Source organism: Barbus barbus, assembly GCF_936440315.1.
Source record: "Barbus barbus genome assembly, chromosome: 7".
Taxonomy (NCBI): domain Eukaryota; kingdom Metazoa; phylum Chordata; class Actinopteri; order Cypriniformes; family Cyprinidae; genus Barbus; species Barbus barbus.
Window position 1 is genome coordinate 16,089,210 of NC_136735.1, and position 22,913 is coordinate 16,112,122.

At 37.2% G+C, this 22,913-nt stretch overlaps 1 protein-coding gene across 1 annotated transcript; it reads right to left on the bottom strand.

Annotated features, from left to right (window-relative positions):
• Positions 1 to 7,730: 7,730 nt before the first annotated feature.
• Positions 7,731 to 9,687, bottom strand: LOC306872429 (POU domain, class 4, transcription factor 2-like; the record flags this gene model as incomplete). Its single annotated transcript, XM_079420973.1, has 2 exons — positions 7,731 to 9,169; positions 9,475 to 9,687. 2 exons carry the CDS (start codon positions 9,685 to 9,687, stop codon positions 8,234 to 8,236), a joined length of 1,149 nt encoding a protein of 382 aa, XP_079277099.1. The 3' UTR covers positions 7,731 to 8,233.
• Between the last annotated feature and the right edge of the window lie 13,226 nt (positions 9,688 to 22,913).

A 22,913-nucleotide genomic window follows, 5' to 3' on the forward strand; every position in this document is an offset into this window, starting at 1 on the left:
ATAGATATGTATGATAATAAATAAATAATGAATAAATAAATAAATGCAAAATACAATAAAATCTGTCATGTGCAAAATGTAGGCCGATCCTTGTTGAGTTTAGAGTTAGCATGAACTGTGGTGTAAGTAAACAAACTGCATTCCGGCACAATAATCAGCTGCCTCAAGTATTGAGATTAGTTTATTTTTAATTACATTCCTAGCCTTTTGTTCCCCAACACCTGTCAAAGAGCATTGAGCACTGTAGTAGCTCTTTGCTATAATAAAAGCTTCTTTAAAGGTTCTTTACACATAGTAACAGTTCTAGTCGAATTCATATCATCCTAAAGAACCCTTTTATGCTCAAATGGTTCTTTGTTTAGAGTTTAGGTTGTTTTTTTATGTTGTATATATATATATATATATATATATATATATATATATATACTGTATATATATATGCATATGTGTGTGTGTGTGTGTGTGTGTAACAGTCAAAAACTTCTTTCAAAGCCATCTAACTACACCGACTGTCAACACACTCTCAACAGGTGCATGATATCCTTCTTAAAATGTCTATAGATTAAGTTTCAAATTATAAATTGTTACCAATCATGTCTTTCTTCTCTGTTCAGTTATTTTTTTTATAACAGAACAAGCAAGTGTGAGCAGCTCTGTTCAGTTGAGGATGCTTATCTTCTCTAATAAGCAAGTGATGACAAAGATAGTGATCCATATGTATCCATATGTGATCCAAAGATTATGATCCATATTGTAAGAGTTTTTTTTTATTTATTATTATTTGGGTTTATGCATAAACATGCCCAGTCACAAAAACATTAAAAGCTATTCCATGACTTTTTACATTGCGAAGGGCTCACATACTGTCCATTCACAATGTCTGCTGTTTTCTTTTTGTTGCCATTGTAAAACCCTATAAGAGGCTACAAAATATTATAAGACCAGATAAATAAAGGGCTGAAAGCATAATATTAATAAATAAAATTAATGAAAATAAATTATTTAAAAAAATTTTTTTTTATATATAACACCATTAATTTTCTTTTATATTTATGTAGTTATGCTTTCAAAGCATTATGGAACCTTATAAAAAGGCTTCTATTTAGCACCAAAAAGGGTCCTGCTATTGTTACAAGCTGAAGAATCCTAATTTGATACTGTTTAGAACCATTCTTCTTAAGAGTGTACTATTGCATTGCTGCTTTAAAATAAAAATTATTATTATTATACACCTCTTTTAAGTGAGACGCTTCCAGTTTCCACAAAGAGCTGCAGTGTTGTACCTTAGGCTACAGTTAGTGAATGGTGGCATGTTTTCCTTCCGTATTCTGTAGTCAGCATTTCCAGCATCTGTGATTAGTGATGTGAGCAGTGAAAGAAAACAAGGGGAGAGGCGGCTGGGGTGCAATAAAGCCCAGCTAATGGGTAGCCAGGTAAACCTCTACTGAACATCTCATTAGTGAAGAGAGGGAACAGACAGAAAAGTGAAAGCTCTTTAAACAGGGCAGCTCTCTCTCTTTCTTCTCTCTTTCTCTGTGTCTGTTTCATTGGCCCAGATCTCTGCACTCTTTTAGTTTGAATAAAACATACCCCCAGTGTCTAAAACAATTACATCACTTGAGGGTGTGACATTACAATGGGACTCAATGATAATGTGAAGGAATTAAAGCTTGCTAAATATAACTGAGTAAGGGAATTGAACAACTTATGGTCTTTTTTATCTAAATATGCACAGATATATAGGCTAATAAGTGCAAATATATAGAATTGCAACATAAAATAACAGGAAAAGTTCACAAAAGTATTTATTTTTAATGGACACATTTCATAAGCGAAAGATGTGAAATGTGTTTGGTCTAGAGGGCAAGATTTTATTTAAAAGTAACCTTTTTCAATCCCTATTTTTTTTTGGAAAAAATGCATGATTTTAGATTTTGAAAGTAGTTTTAGAAAATAAGACAGCATTTAGATATCTGCGCTCTTTACTTGCAGTGTGACAAAGCGTTATTATAGTGATTAGAACGATTCCGAGCTAGGCAACGCAATGGAATAAAGAGACAAAATAATGGGATAAACACATTAAGAGAGGTTACGCGTGATATTTCACAAATGCTTATATAACGTTTCGTTGGGTGCATTACATGCATGCATAATGCAATATAGTCAGAAATGCTTTAAAGACGTTTTAGGTTTTTATGCGCACTGCATCGAAGTCATTTAGCACATTCTGCCTGTGGTCTGTCGCTGTAGCCCCGGGCCTCTGGCGCTTGGCCGGGCGTCGTCTCATCACACCAACTGGGTTTTTGATGAGAACCTGACCCCAGCGCCTCATCCCTCACCGCTGTCTCGCATTGCTTTTATTTACATCTGTCTTTAGCATTCTAATTACGCGCTTTATTGCTTTAGCCTGGAGGAGTCCACGGAAGCAACGACGGGACGCTCGAGTTTTTAACTAATAATAAGGACCCGTTAAATCCCACCCACGGGCAGACAACACCCGGCACATGCCTAATTATGGACGACAGATCATGATAAGGAACACATTACCTATTGACAATGTGTGAATTATACAGTGACTTTTTAGGGGGTCAACTGTTTCTAGGAGAAGTCAGAAGAGGTTCACTTTGTGGCGCCTTTTAGTTAGTATATTATGTACAGTGCGAAATGTTTTCTATTGAATTGGCACAACTTTTAGAATATATGCTTTATGTGTTTAAAGGTTGTTTTTCTTAATTACTTACAAATGCAATTTATGATTTAGAGTCAAAGTAATTTTGCAAACATTCAAGTCGGTTATATTGCGTGTTAGAACTTAATTCACCTGCCAGAACCCAATTAGCCTACACGATTTTGTGATATCCTCATAATTTTACTTAACAATGCGAAAAATTAGATGTGATTTCCTGCTAAATACCTGTCTTGTTGACGACAGCGCGTACACTAAAATAACTTTCAGATTGGAAACAATGGTGTATCCTGCGTAATGCTCAGGAAACCATACATTCAGTTCTAGGAGGAAGAGAAAACTTTTAAACGGTCCTTTACGCTTTGCAGAATTTTATAAAATAGCATCAATACCAGGGCGCAGAGTATTTTAATGAGCTCTCAACTTTAAAGACTTGAAGGATATTAACAAGCTGCTTGACAAATGGTGCTTAGAAGCACATTAAAGACGCGGCTAATGGGGCGCATAATGACGGCTAATTTTCGATCAGATATAAATTAGAGCCCCCAACAGTTATTTGCCTTAAGGACTTTATGTAAATGATTCTGTTCTGTATAAACTGAGGACAGAGGGGAGAGAGAGAGAGAGAGAGAGAGAGAGAGAGAGAGAGAGATGCAGTCCTTGCGGGTATGATGAATAGATCTGCAGCGGAGCACGGCTGTCAAACCTCAATGAACACACACATCCAGCAGACAGCTCTACCACCTTCTCATTATTGCCAAATGCGCGATCTAACTGTGACTTGCTCATTTGGAACGGCGCAACAGCGTCTGAGAATAAGAGAACGCAACGTGCTGTGCGTTAAAGCCTAAATGAATTTCATGGCGAGCAGGAAAAAACAGAACTGGGCGAGAAACATAAAGGCTCATCCTAGACTCTTTAATATTTAATCACCATAGGTCTCTTTTGAAGACACAAATTTCAACAGTATGCCACAATATATGGGGTGTACTTACAGCGTAAGGATATGAACTGATTTTGCTTTAAATAAGAATGGTGTTCAGTCATTATGTGCATTTGTTCATTAGGCGCTTTAGAAAATTGTATTTGTTCACCTTACGCACCGTAAAGTGAATCGCTTCAGAAACGATGGAAAGGAAATTATTGTTAATATTTTTTATGTTTTGTTAAAACAAACCTAACCCAACATCTAGCTATTGAGCTGTTTGATACATCGTATTGTATCATATTCAAGGTTGTATGAAAATAAAGCCTCAGGCTAATGATGTCTCGATTGGTAAATATTATATTTCTTTACATTTTGAAATGTGTGTCTATATATACATATATATATATATATATATATATATATATATATATATATATTATAATAATTTGTTACAAGCTTGTGCGGTTAAATATTTACCTGGGTACCCTTTAAATTTTTTAGCATGAGTTAAAATGTAATACGCTGCATAGTGAACAATAAAAAAGGCATAAAGGTCAACGCAAAGACTAAAATAAAACTTAACTTGTAGATGTCTGCAAGTATGTCAATAATTGACGTTTCGTTGTTTTTGGCATAGAACAGGTAACAATAATTACGATAACAGGTAGGCTCAATATTGATAGACGAGACAGTCCTGTACTAAATCTAATAACCAGCTTTTTTTAGAAGTAGCCTAGTATTGGCTTCTAAGTAGTTTTACTCACTGTAGTGTTGTTTTAATTTATATAATTACGCTAATATTATTTATCAATATTTTCAAAACATTAAGGTCTGTATTATGATTTTATTATTCTAGATTTTGTGTCTCACTCATTATCATCACAGTTATTGGTTTTCCCATTTAAACAGATATGTGTATAACACCATATCGCCTTTGGCCAATGTTATTTACACCTGTGTGGAGAGAGAGAGAGAGAGAGAGAGAGAGAGAGAGAGAGAGAGAGAGAGAGAAGTTCAAGACATTGTGAACTTGTGTATTCCTTCATGCATTAGTGATTTGTTTTGATCAAGATGTTTTATTATTATTAGGCTACACATCTGTGAAACTATCCCGTTTCAAACTATTTAATTTCGCATACAATTCCTTATATTTTGCACCGTTATAGCATATTTATTTATTTATTTTATTTTGTATTATTATTTTACAGTTATACCAATAATGTCAGTGGAAGAAAAAAAAATGTAAATACAATGGACATCAGTGACAATACAATAAATGTTCAAGTACTAAATAAGGGTCTCCAACACGTCAGAGGCCTGTGGTTTGTCTTAACGTGCTTTGATGGCAGACACTTGGGGTAAATGTACAGTTAAAATATTCTATTCGTAGGTCCCCAGGCGGAGCACCGACAGTCCCTGGCTTCATTAAAATTTCATCACTATCCCTATGAAAGGGGGAAATGTTCAGGAGAAAGAGAAAGAAAACAGAAGACCTAATTATAACAAAGGAAAACAGCGCTGCCCTTTCGTTTCTGAGTGTGACCACCATGGTTTTTAAAGCTTGAGAATCACATGTATGCGATAACTCTAACAGGTCAGTCAGTGCCCTCTCTTGGATCAGTCTATTAAAGAAGGTAGAATAAAATGACACATTCGCTTTTCTTTGGAAATATCGGAAGTTAAGCGCACCGATGTATGTATTGCATGCTCCTATACTTTAGTCTTCCTCCTGAATGATTTGTTTAAAAAAAATCGATCGATAATTTTCGCTCCTATCTGAAAGTTAAGTAGGGGGTAGCTCGCTCGGGATAGGCCGTTTCGTCCATGAGATTCATTTCCATTCCCTACGCGCCTCTCCACGTCCAGCCCTCCACGACCGACTGTAATTAACAGCTCCAGTTAATGATTACTTACTTAATGCTAGTAATTATCTGATTTTCATAATTCCATGTGTAATTTAATAATTCGTTCATATTATCGTGTTAAGTGATCAGCTCGTTTAGGAGAACTGATTTCCTCCTTTGAAGCAGGTTAGAATTGATGAGAACTTTAGGGTCTATTCAGTCAGTGAGCTTTTTAAAATTAGCCAAGACACCAAGTAATAAATTGAATGCTGATATGATTGCTATAAGGCTTCACACTTTACATAAATTATTGCGGATCCAACGGAAGTGTTTGGCCTGCGAAAGAACTCTGTGCCTTAAAAACATTGAGGTTTTGGCATTAATCACATATTTGTACAGACAAAAAAAAAAAAAAAAAAAAATGTTAACTAAATACTTTCCGTGTGTTTTTCCCAGTACCTGCAAGAGCTGTATAATGTTTTGGAAATTGTACTTTGTCATGTTTCAAAGGCGATCAAAAATATGAATGAAATCAGTATAATAAATAAACACAATTTTGCGTAAATATGCATATAGCATTCTTGTTTTTCAAAAGAACAAAACGAAATGCAAATTGCATTCATCATCTGTTAAATCCCTTTGAAAATCGGCAGGAAACATCAATGGCAAAAACCTCCTCTATTCAGGCCGCTGTCCGTGGTGCTGAAAGCAATTGGTACGCCTAGAATGCCATGACATGCGCCGCCACTGAGATGACACTCCCGTCTCTTTTTTATTTATTTATTTATTTTATTTTTCATACGGCCTAACAGTGAACTGAGTCAGTCTTCAAAGGGCTGCCTGTGTCGGCAGAAGAACGAGAACCATCGACTGTGGATTTAAATGGAGCCCGGCACGTTGGCAGGCGAGGTGTTTTTCTGGCGGCCTGACATCTGGCAGCGCTGTGCTCGAGGGACCTCCCCAGATCTCTATAGACTTCATCATTAGACTCTAATAGAATATTAGCATTTGCTCTCAGGTAGGCTTCTAAGGGTTGCGAATGCTAGCAGCGTGGAAATACCAAACGTAGCTCTACAGCTCAAGAAGATGTCAAGACGTCTTTTTTAGGCAAACAGCAAGATACTAATCTAATCTGAGTACCCGTTTGTATCTTGCAAGAGAAATAAGAAAAACTGCAAATTGGTGTTAAAGACACGTGTAATCCACACAATGAGCAATATAAGATGGAGGCAAACGTTTCAATTCTATTTCACATATGCAGTCGATGAAAACGTTTAGGCCTTTGAATATAAATGAACCCATTGAGAACGTTCAATAAAATGTTAAAATTTTGTTCTTTAATGAAACACATAGTTCAATTCAGTTATCAAATACTAACTTAAATATACATTGATGTAATAAATTAATGAATTGATCGACAATTAAACCTAAAGCAACAGACATTACAGTTACCGCAGCTAAAACAGCAATACAGCAAATACCTGTACGGATATTTTATGTGTATGTCCAAATGAGATATTTACATTTTACGTGAATGCTTCCAGGAAACTCATCTTTTTCATTAAGAAAACATTACTAAACATGGTGAATTTAACAAGCAACGACTCCATAATTATACGCGTATATTTATACAAATAAATAAGCAGATAACATACATGAAAATAATTTCAAAGAAAATGTTCTCATATATCTCTCGATTGTGCCTTTTCGAAACATTAGAGGAACGAAAGAAAGAAGAAAAAAGTGGCCTGTTTCAAGCAGTTTTCCCGTTTGCAGAGGGCCACGTTTTCCTTGTTGTCTCAATATGATTTTCTCAAGCAAAAACGTGGAGGGAATCCCAATAAATATGTAATGAAGTAAACATTACCTCACATGATAAATAGTTCATAAGAAACATAGCCACGTTAGAGCGCAGGCGTATTGCAACAGATATTTGGCTGAACAAATCCCATTACTAAAAACAATTGAACCTCTCCTGGTGTTCAGTATATCCAATATGTTCCATTTGAGTAGCTAAGAGGTCAGTTATAGCAAATATGCCTTCACAAGAAAAACGTGGATATTCTTATCGTCCATTGCCTAATTGTAGGCTATGGTTATCATTATTAAAATCACAGAAGTGGAATTAAGAAGACGACAGACAAAATTATGCATGTAACAGCTAAATCAATAATTTACAAGGAGCTGTTTGCTTATTATCTAATAATGTTGCAGAACTTAATTCGTGATGTCCTCTTTTTTTCTTTCTTTCTTTCTTCTTTTTTTTTTTTTAATCTAATGAACCCTGAATTGACACCAGATTGAAGCGTGACATGCTGAGAAAGAAATATTTCAAAAGAAAAACACTGACAAGACCTTTTGACCTGAAGTATTTTCCCTCTCAGTTTATAGTAATTACTGGTGTTGTGTGTAGCTCGATACAGAACACTTTCTGTTAAACGACTAAAATACGCTATTCAGCTTCAGGCAGGCTGTCTGATTGAGGTTTAAAGAGTCTTGCTCCTCTGATATAGAAAGTGTGCTAGAATAAGTGAGGAAAAACGAATGGTCTTACTTGATCAGTCAAACGATCCTTTAAATGATTCCACATCCCCTTTGCGTAATACGTGACAGTGATTTGGTATTTTCAAATGTCTCTTTTGAATGTCATGAAATTCTGGTTCAATGCACAAGTTATTGATGATTGAAAAAGGTGTGAGATAAGAAATATTTTACAAATCGTCTCTAAACAGTTTTACGAGTCTCTCGACGCGTCGCGTTGGTCTTCTGGTCGAGCTAGACGCAGGCCGAGTATTTCATGCGTTTTTGTTTCTGCCTCTGGTTGCAAAACCAAACCCGCACCACGTTCTTTTTGAGGTCCAGCTTCTCTGCGATTGCTGCGATTTTCTCTGAGGAAGGACGCGGCTGAATAGCAAAATAAGCTTCGAGGGATCTTTTCTCGGGGGCCGCGATGGAGGTCCGCTTCCTCTTCTTCTCGGCCCCGTTGAAGAGCTCGGGCTTGTTGAGTTTCTCCCGGTGCGACTTTTCAGCCTCCTCCAGCCAGGCTTGCAGGATGGGCTTCAGTGCGATCATGTTGTTGTGGGACAACGTGAGCGACTCAAACCGGCAGATGGTACTCTGGCTTAAAGAGCCTACGCCGGGAATCTTCAGGTTGGCCAGCGCTGACCCTACATCCGCTTGGGTCACGCCGAGTTTGATCCGACGCTGTTTAAAGCGCTCAGCGAATGCCTCCAAGTCCCTGGGATCTGCATCCACGTCGCTCATGCAGCCCATGTGGGATTGCAGCCCATGGGCGTGAGCCATGTTGATGGCATGTTGGTGCATGTGGTTCATGCCTGCCATGTGAGCGGGGTGCGCAGGCGTGGAGACCACTGAGCCGTCTGGCCCGGCCATGGCTCCAGCAAGTGCCAGTCCTGGGGTGATGTGATCCAGCAGGTCGCCCTCCAGTGCCTGGTGCGGCTGGTGGTGGTGGTGATGGTGGTGGTGGTGATGGCTCGCCAGAGCTGACGGGTGCGAGATGGGCACGGACGACGACGAGGAGGACGACGAGGTGCACGGAAGCGTGTTCATGGTGTGGTAGGTTGCGTCCGGCTTGTAGGGGCTGTGATGAGGAGGGTGATGATGGCTTTTGGTCTGCGAGACTATATCCACCGCCGCCAGAGCTTCCGCGCGGGCCAGCAAACTCTCATCCAATCCGCCGAATATATTGCTCTGCAATTGCAAATAGAATGCACACATAACTGTCAGCAGGGAATTGGCGCTCCACTCCGTGCTTTTAAAAAATTTCCAGCATGTAAAAAAAAAGAAATCCTAAAAAAGAACACACAAAACAAGACACATGCAACATCCCAGGTCATAAAAATTAATACGAAAGGCAAACCCGGCTGAATACATAAATTGGGAGGGAAAAAATGGAGGTGTTGGGTGATTTGCTGTGCAGACATGAAAAAAACATCAAGCAGAAAAAGTGGGCTGTCAAAATGTGCCTTTAAGCGGTGATTATGCAGAATACGTACCGGTGGGGTTGGGAGACATGCTCGGCGCATCGCCTCCGAGCCGCCGCCGCTGCTGATTGTGCTGCTGTGTCTGGATGTCGAGCAGGACGAGGGCGCGTTGGAAGTCAAATTGGAAGAAGAGGACGCAGAATGCAAACTGGAGTATTTGGCCTCGGCCAGACTGGTGTGAGGCATGGCGAACGCCTGCTTGCTGTTCAGAGACATCATCATCATATTTGCGACCGAGCCTCGGCGAGTTCCTTTTAATAAGTTAAGACTCCGCCTTCTTCTTCTTCTTCTACTGGAGTTCAAGCCCAGTCGCTGCGCGGAAGTTTCAAGTCTCTGGCGTTGCAACGAACGTGAAGAGGAGGATGATGCACCGAGTTTCTAGATAGCTCATCTAGTGGTCTGAGAGAACGATCTCCTGGTCGCTCCGTCGCGCGCCGTGGCTAGAGACGTGCCGCGAGAACCAGTAGCTAAGCCATGCAACCTGTCGGTAAACTCCTTCAAAGATCACGTCAACTCTTGCCAAAACGCTTCGCAGAAATTTTCCTCCGCTTTTACAAAATATCGTACATTTGTCACAGCGGAAGCAGATGTCTTTGGTGAGTTTGTCTTTGCGCACGCTTTTAAAACGAGTGCAAAAAAGTTTCTTCTCTCTTCTCTTCGTGCCAGTCTCCAGAACGACGTTTCTAGAAACAATATCGCTCGTTAACCTTTATTCCGATTCTTGCTGAATTTGATTATGAGATAAAGGTGACAGTCGACTACGTTCAATGCTGCGGGGACTCGATCTGTCTGTGCTCTAAGGCGAAGGGCAGGCTGCGTCTCTCTTTCTCTCTCTCTCGCTTGCTCACCCATTCTCTCACTCCCTCTCCTCTTACACACTCTCTCGGCTGTACCTGAAAAACCTTTCATGATTTATTATTCTTCATTAGCCACAGCGCCGCTGGGGACTCTGCGCATGGGCAGTTGCAATGACTGCAGCTAGTATTGTATGATACTTCAATAAAGTTATTGAGGAAACCACCCTGGTTAAAGGAATAAAATAAAAGCAGAATTGCATTCTAAAGTTAAACATTTCATATTTCAGTGTTTAGAAATGCACTTCTCCACAAAACACACGTTGTTTGTATATGTTGCACAGACTTGCACGTGCAATTATTTTGTAACGTGTATGTAGGCTACAAGACCAAACTTTCACGATTATACAAAAAATATTAGGTGCTATGTAATTCGTAATTGGAAGCTTGGTCGGAGAAGCTTGGATGAATATGAAGAAATCACCACAGACGGCTCCATCATCTGGTGTCCCTGTTGGGTGAAATAAATCAGAGTAAAACGCACGACTATCATTCCATTATAGCGAGGTAATTTGATATACCGACAAGCATTAAACAAATTATGTCCAGTGAAATGTAGAAATATTGAATTTAAATTTAATTTATATTTGTTCGACAGTCATTCAGTAATTAACCTGCTTTGATTTTATTTAGAAAAAAAAAATCGTGTTGACGAATTTATTAGTTTTCCCGGTTATTGAAATAATAAATAGGAAAGCCATTCGAGTTCTCATTGAGCGTGTATTATGAATTTGATGTCTCAACAGAACAGGCTACACTGTGTGAAGTATTTCATTAATGACACAGAAAAGCGGATTTTTTACAACTCTTTAGGATTTAATTGCAAACCCAATACAATTATATACTCGTCGCAGCGGGCTATTATCATATCTTCGTTCTAATTAGACTACTTCATCAGTGATTTAATTAAAAACCTTTAATCATGTTCTAATTAACAAGGCTAGTCTAATTTGTTTAATCTATTCGAGTCCATTGGATGGGGTAATTGATGCATCATAGCGACCGACTAACCTCGCCTGTAAAAGTGAACAGCTGACATCCAAATTTTAACTTGAGCTAAAAATATTCTAATGCATTAAATTTATTAAAATGTTCCAAACAGTAATTACAATTTATAGTGAGTTCATTTCTGTCAAATATATGCCGCATGCGATCAAAATACATTAGTACGTATGATACATTATTCTGAGACATACTTGTAAATAGCTAATAAATATGCCAGTATATCTGTTTGTCTTAAAGGATTGTTTGTCATCAAATTTATACTAATTAGGCAATTAAATTAGAGTAAGTGCTGCATCGTGTTTCTTGGGGGGAAAAAACGCACCCTGCACTTTGGCTAAATAACAAGAAATCATTTTTGATAAATCGGACTTAAATTAACCGAAAATGTAAAAATTGATAAATAAATAAAAAACTATATACGAATATGAAGAAAAAAATCCTTTTCGGATGTTTATAAATACCTAGTGTCACGGATCCTTATGTTTGTACGTCGTCGTGAATTCTGTCCCATGGCAATCACAACAGTTTTGTCGATGGTGCAGAAGCCACGCGGTTACTGAGAGGTACAGTACCTCTCCAAAGGGAGGGCCACCCCTGGTGCGCCTGCTCAGGAGACTTCAAGGGCCAATAACTGTCTCCTTGTATATACCCAAAGACTGATTTATGATGAAACTTTAACGAAATCATTTATATTTCACCACCCCTAAATCGGCAAATGAAAATTTCATTCACAATGAACCACACAAAAGTATATCTAACGTCAAATAAATCAATTGGGTTCCGCTCTGAGGCGATTGAGTTTGAGGAGTAGTTTTGGCCCACTGTAGCGTTAAGAAATGTATTTATCAGGGTGATTTAAGTGCTCAGCTTTAATATATCTTTAATATATAACACATAATCAGTTAAAGTACCAGCGACCACAGTGTCTTTTGCACATGCACGTGCAGTGTGCCCTTTGTGCACAATTTACAAATAATAAATAGTTTTGAAATTGCATTGCATTTCAGTAGGTGATCATGTAGGTCTGGCCTTTTAACACTAAAATTACATATCCATCTTTATAAAGGAATTTCTTTAACCCCCTTCCTCTGTCTGTTTTTCTTCTCTCTGTGTCTCTGTCTCTTTCTGTATCTGCCTTTTATTTGATGACATTGTGCTTCAATTTGTATTACCAGACAGGTGCTTTTAGGAGCTAGGTTTGCAAAGATTTTTCTCCTCCTTCAAAAGGTATGTCCGCATGCTCATAAATACACTTTTATTTTCCCCACTAAGAAAGCATGCTCTCATAGGAATTCTGACTAAAATTGAGCTTCATAGACGTTTTCTTTTACATATAAATAACAGTGCACCAGTAGCAACAACCCAAAACAGGAGGATAAAAAAGCAGGAGGAAAAAAAATAATAACAGCCAGACTTGATGTACAGTAGCTCAGGTGACTTGTTTGCTTTTTTTGACGTACATCAAAATCAAGGTATGCCACTGTGGGGCTTGTGTGCTTTACACAAAGACATTCTCACGAGCATCCCTCAGGAGCCGAGCGCGTTAACAATCCCAATTACATCCGGACCACCAGAGACAGCTGTTTTAATACCCACCGCTCCTTTGTGCCACCAACACAGTCACTGCAGCTTGCTCTAAGAACACAGGGACAAAGGATGATGCATCACCGGAATGTGAGAAGGAAAGAGAAAGCTCAAGATAAAGTAAAGGAGAAATAAAGAGTAAAAAGAAAGATTTCGAATGCACCATGCATGTGGGACTGTGCAGGATATTTAGAGAGAGAGAGAGAGAGAGAGAGGAATCAAGAATGTGTGTGAGGCGTGTGTTTTTGTGTGTGAGAGAGTCTCTTTCTTCCCTGTTCTCAGTAGCAGGAGTTTAATTCACAGCAACCTTGCTCAATATGCGGTCTGCACTCACTAGGAACCAGTGGATGTACAAAGGACATGGCCTTAGCAATTAACTCAAAATAAGCAGCATTAGACTGTCCTCTGTCTATTTCTACAGATTTGAATGTCTGTAATGTATTACCACACAAAGGAGGCTTTCAGAAATGTACATTTGAAGACATATTACTTCCTCAAATGCATGTAAAACCAGTCAGTTTGATTAGAGTTGAGAGACAGGATGTCATCTAAGCAGATTACATGCCAAAAATGTTTCCATGACACCAGTAACTATACCAGCCTAGTAGCAAAGCCAGAGTCTCGCTCTCAGTAATGTTCATTTACTCTAAGACTTCAGGGCAGAGCAGGAGAAGGTCAATCCTCATAATGATGTCACATACCTCTAGGTCCTCCAAATCAATATACTGTAGAGGGCTTGACTGCACCTGTCATTGCATCAAATAAGGCACTGGTTAGAAATCGTGGCTTTGTATTGGTCTCACTGGATGATATACAAATATCAACTTCCCTTTTGGTATTATTCATTATTTAATTGAAACTCTAGGAGTTCAAGCCACCATATTTAAAATTACATAATTAAATAAATGTATAAGATCCTTATGTGCCATTTTTTTAAAGATTTGTTTTTTCTACATAACTGTTCACAGCTAAGCACCATAAATATACATATGAGTGTATACAGTCAAATAGAAAAAGGTTATTTTAAATTGTTATTACTATTTTTACTGTATTTATGGCCAAATAAATCCAGCTTTGGTTAGAGATCTTTTTAAAAACACATTTTAAAAAATCTTAAATATACAGTATATAAAGCACAACATCATAATATTTGCTGCATGTGAGGAACAGTATGTCAGCTGCTTTTCTTATGATTGGTCATGTACTGCGCTGCCTCTGAATTCAATCCGATACAGTTGAAAATTCTCTCTTCCTCTCTCATTAAGATGACTGTACCAGATGATAATATATAGCATGCCATGGGATGTCTAATGGTTGATGCTAATTGACCCCCTTTCCACCTTTCTTTTGCACAAATGAAAAGGTTTTCCCCATCCTCTGATGGAGCGTGTCACTATCTGATTCAACAAATTAAAGAGCTCTCACTTGTCACACTGTCACCACATGCAGCCGCCCGCTCATCAGCCATAATTATCACCCCCCCCCCCCCCCCCCCCCCCCATTCAATTGCCTGCCAAACACCCTATTTAAAGTTACACTGAGGCACAACATGCCTGTATTTGTGTGACATGATCTGGAGAAGTACCTAGCATTATGGTATCTGAGAGCTTCCAGAAATTCTGATTGTTTGGGGGGTGTCTAGATATTTCTAACACATGAGGTGAGGTAAACTGATTACACACTGAATGTGTAAATTAATACATGGAACCACAACTGTTCACATTCCTGACATCTACGTAGATGAAGATCAGGTAGGAACCGATATTTTTAAGCATACACTGATTATCAGGCATCTTTAGATCTTGTTGATGGTGGTATCTCTGTTACAGAGTTTTAGTACATTTTTTAAGCTTGATAGACAGACAGACAGACAGACAGACAGACAGACAGACAGACAGACAGATAGATAGATAGATAGATAGATAGATAGATAGATAGATAGATAGATAGATAGATAGATAGATAGATAGATAGATAGATAGATAGATAGATAGATAGATAGTTGACACCCAGGTTACACTTTATTTTGATAGTCCAACTTCACAACTACATGTCAATTAACACTCATTAGGGTATTAGCAGAGTATTAGTAAACTATTTTGTTAGGGTTAAGGCAGCCCTTACGAAAATTAACTATGGTTTTATTGTAGTAAAAGTGTAGTAACCATGTTTTTTTTTTTGGCATATTACAATTTGTATAACCACGGTTTTACTACCAATACCTAGTTGATTGAATCAAAATATTTGTACTTTATATTTAAAAATTACTTTTAAATTTTTTTTTTCAAATAGGCTATTACAATTTTGTAATCCATAATGATTGATTATATTCTATTTTTTATTTTAAGCTAAAACTGCATGATTTTGCTGTAAATGTTTAAAACAAAGTGCTTTGTCAGACTGGGGGGCAGTTTACCCCACCCAGGTGGGGTAAAACGCCCCCTTGGTACAAATGTAATTTTTGTTAAAAATCTAATAACATGAAAACTCTGGACATTTTTCATACTTGGTTTATAATTTATGTAAGTGTCACTAAAACTATGATAACTTTTCTGAACACATTTAACATTTGTTTTACAGAAAAAAAAAATTACAGTCCTTAAGTGGGGCGTTTTCCCCCACTCTACCCTAAAGCAGTCTATTAATAGCATAATGACTGGTAATTGGCATGTAGTTGCAAAGTTACTTATAGTTACTTTTCTCGCTGCTTAACCCCGGGTTGTGGTTGTTCGAAACCCTGCTTAAAAAAGCTTTACTCTGGAGCAGTATTAGCCCTGCTTTTGCGGTGTAAACCCTGTACTAATGTGCCAAACCTTTACAATATCAAACTATGCAGTGTTAGAATGTTAAGTTTAGATACTTAACAAAAGATAACCAGCCGCGTGCCTCATATTCAAATACGTCGAACAATCATTAGAGTTTAACAGTCGTGTCAGCGTTTGAGTGAAAAAAAAATGTCATGGAAAAAAATGGTGACGGAAAATAGGTGAATTGAAATACACGAGTTAGGAAGCGACTGTTTCATTCTTACCTTTTATAGTCCACCAAAAAGCCCATTGATAGTACTTTCGGCAAAATAACATTGGGATGTGCAATGCCACAGCGTTATGTGAACAGGTCCTCCAGTCACACAGATATGCAAATAAGAACATTAAGCCATGGTTTAGATAGGCAGTGTGAAACATTAGTTTAAGAATACCCAGAATTATTCGTTAAACTTGTGTAAATTATGAACAGTGTGAAGCATGAAGCAAGATAACCCAGGATTCTGTTTAACCAGGGTTTAGAATAACCCAGGGTTAACTATTTCAAATGTGAAGCCCTATATAGTTAGAAGCATGTCTGAAGTGGACTGTCAAAATAAAGTGTTACCGATACGCTTTGCACACAAGTGTACATGATCAGTTACATCTCTTATTCATATTCATTCACTTTCTAATGTTTCTCCCTCACATTTCAATATTTGTGGTGAATCTCATCTTTGTAGCAAAGTGCTTGGTTTCTTACTCATTGAAACATCACAGAACAGTGTGTATTCTGACAGTTTCCCTCCCATCCCACCTCTCAGATAATTTAACATTTATTAATATGTCAGTTTGGTGAGTAGAACTATACAAAAATGCACTGAGCTTGTTTCATGATGGTACATAGAGTAGGTGTTGATAAAATTTAAACTCCTCAGAACTTTAACAGTGTGTTTTATGATTCATCACACTCACCAGTGGGGTCAACCCCAATGAACGTGATGGGATATTGATGATGTCAGGTCATACAGTAGCTTTGATTTGAATTCAAATTTATTGACCATAACCCCCTCTTCCAAATGCAGTACTTCACATTCATTGAAAAAGAAAACATTTATGGACATCATAGTCTATAAATAGAGTATTTTCATTACTTGTGTTGGTTAAGAAAGTAATTGATGAGTTCATGCATTGACACTTGACGACATTTGAGTTTGTTCATTGCTCAAGATGTCCAAACAGAAATGATGCTAATTAGGTCCAAACAGTACAATGCATGGACTCTTATTGAACGTGACACTTTACCTGCTGACTTTGTGCGAGTAACTTTCTAATGTATGCACTGTACCCCTTGCTATTGACAAAAATGCCTGGGCCTGATCAAAGCACAGTATTCAGTAGGTTTGTCAGGGCCATGAAGACAGGGTCTGTAACACTAATGAGCTTCAAACGCTTCCCCATTGCACCAGGAGCTGCATGACTTCCAGGCAAGTCCCCCCTCCACCCCCAAGAGAAGCTTTAATTGTGCTTGGCTTGTCGGGTGACAGGTGTCAGAGGCCCCCTCCACATCCAGCTCATCCCTCGGAACAGAGGGCCGAGTCTTTTGCAGCCCCCCATAAGCTCATTATTAGCATGATAATATAGCAACATGATGTTGTTCTAACATGCTGATCACATTTCTGAGAAAGTCTGTTACAAGCATCTAATCTGTATGATGCTAAATTTAGTTTAGTCCAAATTCACTACAAAATGTGTAGCCTTACTAATACACTAATATTGAAATGTTACTTTCAATACTGAAAGGCTGATAATTATTTTCATGTCACGGATGATGACTGATATTGGCTGATATTATTATTTTATTTTATTTTTTCCAAAAATAAAACCCAGTAGTTTTAACATTGCAACATTTCAATGCATAGTACTACTGTACACACATAAATAAATAAATAAACAATATTGAGAAAATCACCTTTGAAGTTGTCCAAATGAAGTTCTTAGCAATGCATATTACTAATAAAAAATTAGTATTGATATATTTACTGTAGGAAATTTACAAAATATCTTCATGGAACATGATCTTTACTTAATATCCTGATTTTTGGCATAAAATAATAATATATTTTTTTTTGTGGGGGGGGGGGATTTTAATAAAAAAATAAAACATTCATTTTGAGATTGGGTAAAAATGTAACATTATTATTTAAACATTAGTATGTTTAAAGATAAACTTTAAGTGAGCATTAGTACCATTAATATATATATATAATTATCTCATCCAACTCACATTTGTCATTTCAGGTATTTTTCGCAGGGTTGCATGAATTACTAACATATCAGTTGACTGAAATGACAAATGTCCTTGTTTGTGAAACTGTATAGTGATTATTTGTATTAAAAAAATAACAAGGTGCAGTGTGATGTGTTTGAAAGACCAATGCTGTCTGCTGCTCATTTCTTCAAAGCCTTACCACAGCTGGCCTGAGTCTCATGGGCTGGCATCCAATGTACTGGTGAATAGGAGATTAACGATAACGAGCATCTGATAGCTAGCATTGCTTTAAACCTGGAGATGGTGCCTGTTCCCTCAGTTCATTTGGAGATCACGATAGAGAGTGGAAGCGACAGAAAGAGCGAGCGAACGAGAGTGAGAGAGAGAGAGAGAAAGGAGGAGGGAGTAACCTTTCCTAGCCAAGGTCCACATGGACAGTGTGTTACAGTGAGGAGAGGAGTTTGTCTTACATATCGAGCTTGTCATCAGCTACACAATCCGTGGAGGGCTGCCATCAGTACCACATACTGAATAAACATGAATATATCATGAGCTTCTGCTTATGTAACATTTAGGGGTCACGGTGTGTCTGTCATGATAACGAGACAGACAGAGAAACGGCAGAGGAGGACTGATACAAGGCTTCTCTGAACAAATATTTGAATGATTTGCTAGTTTTGACCAGGATTATTGAAAAATAATTTTTGGAGGAGGAACTGGATTTTATTTCATAGAAATAAATATGAGTTGTGCAGCCAGTTTTACACAAAAGAGGATACAGTAATGCATTAGAAGTTATTCAAAATGTACATTGTAATGCATCTCTTTTCATAAATAATTGTATGTAAAGTTAAAATGCCTTAAATATTTGCAGATTGCTTGTTACACGTGTGTAATGTATTATACTTTCTGAAGGTGTAAAAATTAACTGTTATAATTAGTTATAATTACACATAAGATCATGCAGTGCATTATAAGAAAATTAATGCATTAAGAATACTTTTATAATGCATTATATATATACAGGCTTAAAGTAGTAGGATGTCAAGGGAAGGATGTCTCTGTGTTTATTTTTTATTTAGCCTATAACAGAATTATTAAATGATGACAGAATTTGCATATGTGGGTTATGGGTGCATGATAAGGCTGTTTATTGTAACATGAAGTAATGCATGTGACTTTATACCACTGTACACTATAAAAATGAATTTTTGACATTGTAAATAAAACATTTTTCCAAGAAAATACTATTTCAGTCCTTCTACTTAAAAATTTCAAATTTAATTCATTGTGTTACTTGCGTTACTTTGTAATTATTTTAAAAATGTACTCGCAATTTCTCAGTGAAAATTGTATCTATATCAATTTTTGTCAGCGTAGAAAATGTTATAAATCACCACCGTTCTAAAACATCAATGAGGCTTCCAAATGTACCTGCGCCTGCGCATAATGAACCTGTGCAAAAGGTTCAGTCAACTCCCAGATCTGGTCGTCTCCCAATCTGGCAACAGAATTGACGAGATGAGATAATTAGCGTCTCTCCCTCTCCATGACTCTTTTCTGTTGGGGCTCTGCTCTTTTTTTCCGCGAGTCTACTTGGCATTGCGCATTTCCATAACAGGCTTGTTTAAGTCTGTTCTGCAAGCCCCTTCGCCAAGCCCCAGCGGAGGGCAGCTCACGAGACCCCCGTCGCGCTTTGAGGACCACTTTGGAGCTTTAATCCACTCCAAATGTGCTGATAATTCTCGTTGCCAGGCCACTCTTCTCTCTTGCCTAGTGTCACAAGAGTGGTCTCACGAGAGCTGATCAGCCAATGATAACTAAGTAGCCAGATGTCTGGTGCTGGCATAGTCCCAGAAGCCAGGCAGCGGTACGCGGCAGCATCCGCCATGGGCCCGAGATCAAAGGTACCTGAGATTACTTATGGGCACAAAATATGTGTTGCTTATTCTACAGTTCCCATTAATAACAATCTGGGCGAATTTGTATTTCTAATTAACTTTTTCTTTTGGGTGCAGAAGTGCTGTAGGTTTATCGGGGCCTCCGCAGGTTTTTATCCCCAAAATGTGAGCAAAAAGCAGGAAGACCCGGAAGTCGGATGTTGCGGTTTCTAAAGAAGCAACAGCAGCCGTCGGAGCACTTTTTCTCCTGTTTTTAAACAACAAACAAACAAAACAGAGATTAAACAACCGTGATTATTAATGACACCATGTTTTCATTTTATTTGCCTTGCTAATATATTCAACTTAAAATATTAATGCCAAATAGATACATATCAATGTATTAGTTTGTTTGTCAGGAGTGAGTTTAAAGCATTTCTGCATTTGACAGATATAATTTGTGGCTTCTTTTTTTTTCCTGGTTGTTTTCTTTAGCAGCAATTTTGAATGTTTGTGTCAAAACAACATTTGTCATCTTAAATTACACTATTTTTCCCCAAACTAAAATTCCAAAATTGTCTATTAGCACTTTTGACCCTGTAGACTTAACATAAACCCTGTAGACTAACATAACTTCTGAACCTGTAGACTAACATCATTTTCAATTTCATTTATTTCATTTATTTTGATACTAACAAAATCCAGCAGTGTGTAACAGAGAATTGTCATTTAGGAGATTGGAAATATCCACAATATCATTTTCATCACATCTCAAATACGTGTTGTGTTTACAAATTATTCTGTGATGTGTGGGAAATAGCTAGGATGGAAATTAAATTCTGAACATTTCTGGAATAAAATGTCTGACTTCTTTGTCTTTCCAAGACTCATTTCATAGCCAGCATTTTATTTACCATATATAAACAGAGTGCTGCAGTGATGATATGTTGTTGTTGTTTCGTTTGTTTGTTTTTGTTTTTGTAGACAAAAAAACCCCAACAAGCATTTATCACTTTCGGTTCTCATTGTCCTGAAGTCAGAATGGATTTCTAAATAGGGTTTTTGGTTAAATGCTTGAAATAATGTCTGTTGTGAACACAAGCATATCAAATTTGGATTTTTGTTTTTTTCTAAAAAAACAAAAGAAATAAAAAACACATGAACAGGGAAACTCATTACTCACTAGTCCAATTTCACAGCTTCATTGTGTTTATAATCACACTCTATTCTTGCAAACTATTTGAAGTCAAACTTTTAGAATCTTGTTTTCTTTTTCTTTTCTTTTTTTCTTTTCAATGAAGTCATGTGACAGTGTTGTAGTTGTTGTAGGCTACATTTAGTTTTTTACTTCTGCCAACTGTTTTCAGCTTTAAAATTAATTAAAGTTGTGCTAATTTGTGAATATTATCATAATGAACAAAACATGTATGCATGATTCTTATAAGAATCATAAACTTTTGCTGGTCACAGAGCTTATTATCTGCAATAATCCAAAAGACAATTGAAAAATCCTTTCAGGTTTTTGTTGAAGGAACCAAAGTGACACTAACTTCCAAGCTGGCCTACAGAAAATGTCATCTCTGTGGCACTGTATGCACAAAATAAAAATATTTGTATAAATTTTACACAAGCTGACAAATTGCACCTTGTTTGAAAAAAAAAAAAATCTGTTCCTAATATATATAGTTCATTCACACGTACATATACATACACTTACGCTGTTATCTTAGTGTAACACTGTTAGTGTATATGGATAACAGCTATAAATGTTGTAACTTGTGAAAATAAAAAATGTGAAAAAGTTACATTCAGTTTATCAAACCATGTATTATTTACATTCTCAAAAATTACACATGCTTTGTGTTGTTGTGAGTCTGGAATAAAACAAAAAATGATCTTTTGTGCATGAAGAGTACATTTTAAACATTTGAAAAGTGCACATATGGGGTTTAAAGTTTATTGTATTAAAATGTATCACTATTATATTAATATGTATCACAGCTAATATAATAAAGATGTTTAAGGCCAACATTTCAAAGCTTTGAATAAAACAATCCTTGCTCTCTCCTATACAGTGTATGTAAATGAACATACTACTTTTATACTGCTCTGGGTACAGCTACGGCAGAATGTTCAGTTCTTCAATTGTTTCTGAATTATTTTGTAGTTGAAAATTAGTTTTTCTTCCATTGGCAGTGTTTCTTTCAACCAGCTTTGAGAAGTTGTTGTTTTCTCCTTCAGGCTCTGGACTACTTTTATTGAGTTCCTCCACTTATTCCATCTTATGTGCACTATTCAGTTTGTAAATATTTAGAATAGAGCACTGCCTTTAAGGAAGAGAAAACAAGACGGTCTCTGCATCATGCTTTGGGAAGGCAATTGTTGCTTCCTTTTTTGCTCAAAGAGATATGCAGCCTTTTTTATCTACAAGAAATTCATGCATATTTCTGTGTTTCTGTGTCTACTTTCAAGTCCATTGTTTAATGTACAGATGGTATGCATTTGGAGCTGAGGTACCACATGCACTCAGTCATTTATTAATTATTAAGCACTGAAAGTATTGCTTCATGTCCATGGCTGATGGGAGGGAGTCCCTCCTCCCGCCTCGTTATGAATAAGAAAAAGAATAACTAAGTGGCTGTGTTGATGTGCGAATCATGCAGGTTCCTATCTAGATGAGCAAGGCATCTCTTGACATGCTGTCTTTGCTCAGTGAGGATGTAGCAAGGGTTGGCTCTCATGATTAGATCTAGTTAGCAAGCTTTAAATATTAATACCGTTCATTTCTATAGGTGAGATCAAAACGATGGAGATCATGGATGGCAAACAGATTGAGCAGATTGATGAATTGATTGATTAGACATGAAATACATATCAAGGAGTGCATTAAGCCTTGAACCCAACAGTCATCTTCCATTTGAAAACATAAACCTCAGATAAAGTGATTGACAGCAAACATGAGCAGTAATTCTAGGTAAATGTATTGTTGTTCATTATCACAAAGACAAATCTTTATGGTGACATTACAATAAACCTTACAGCAAACCTTACATCGAATCCTTTTTGGTTTAAATTTGGTCTAAGGATGTGGAAAATTTATGTAAAAACACAT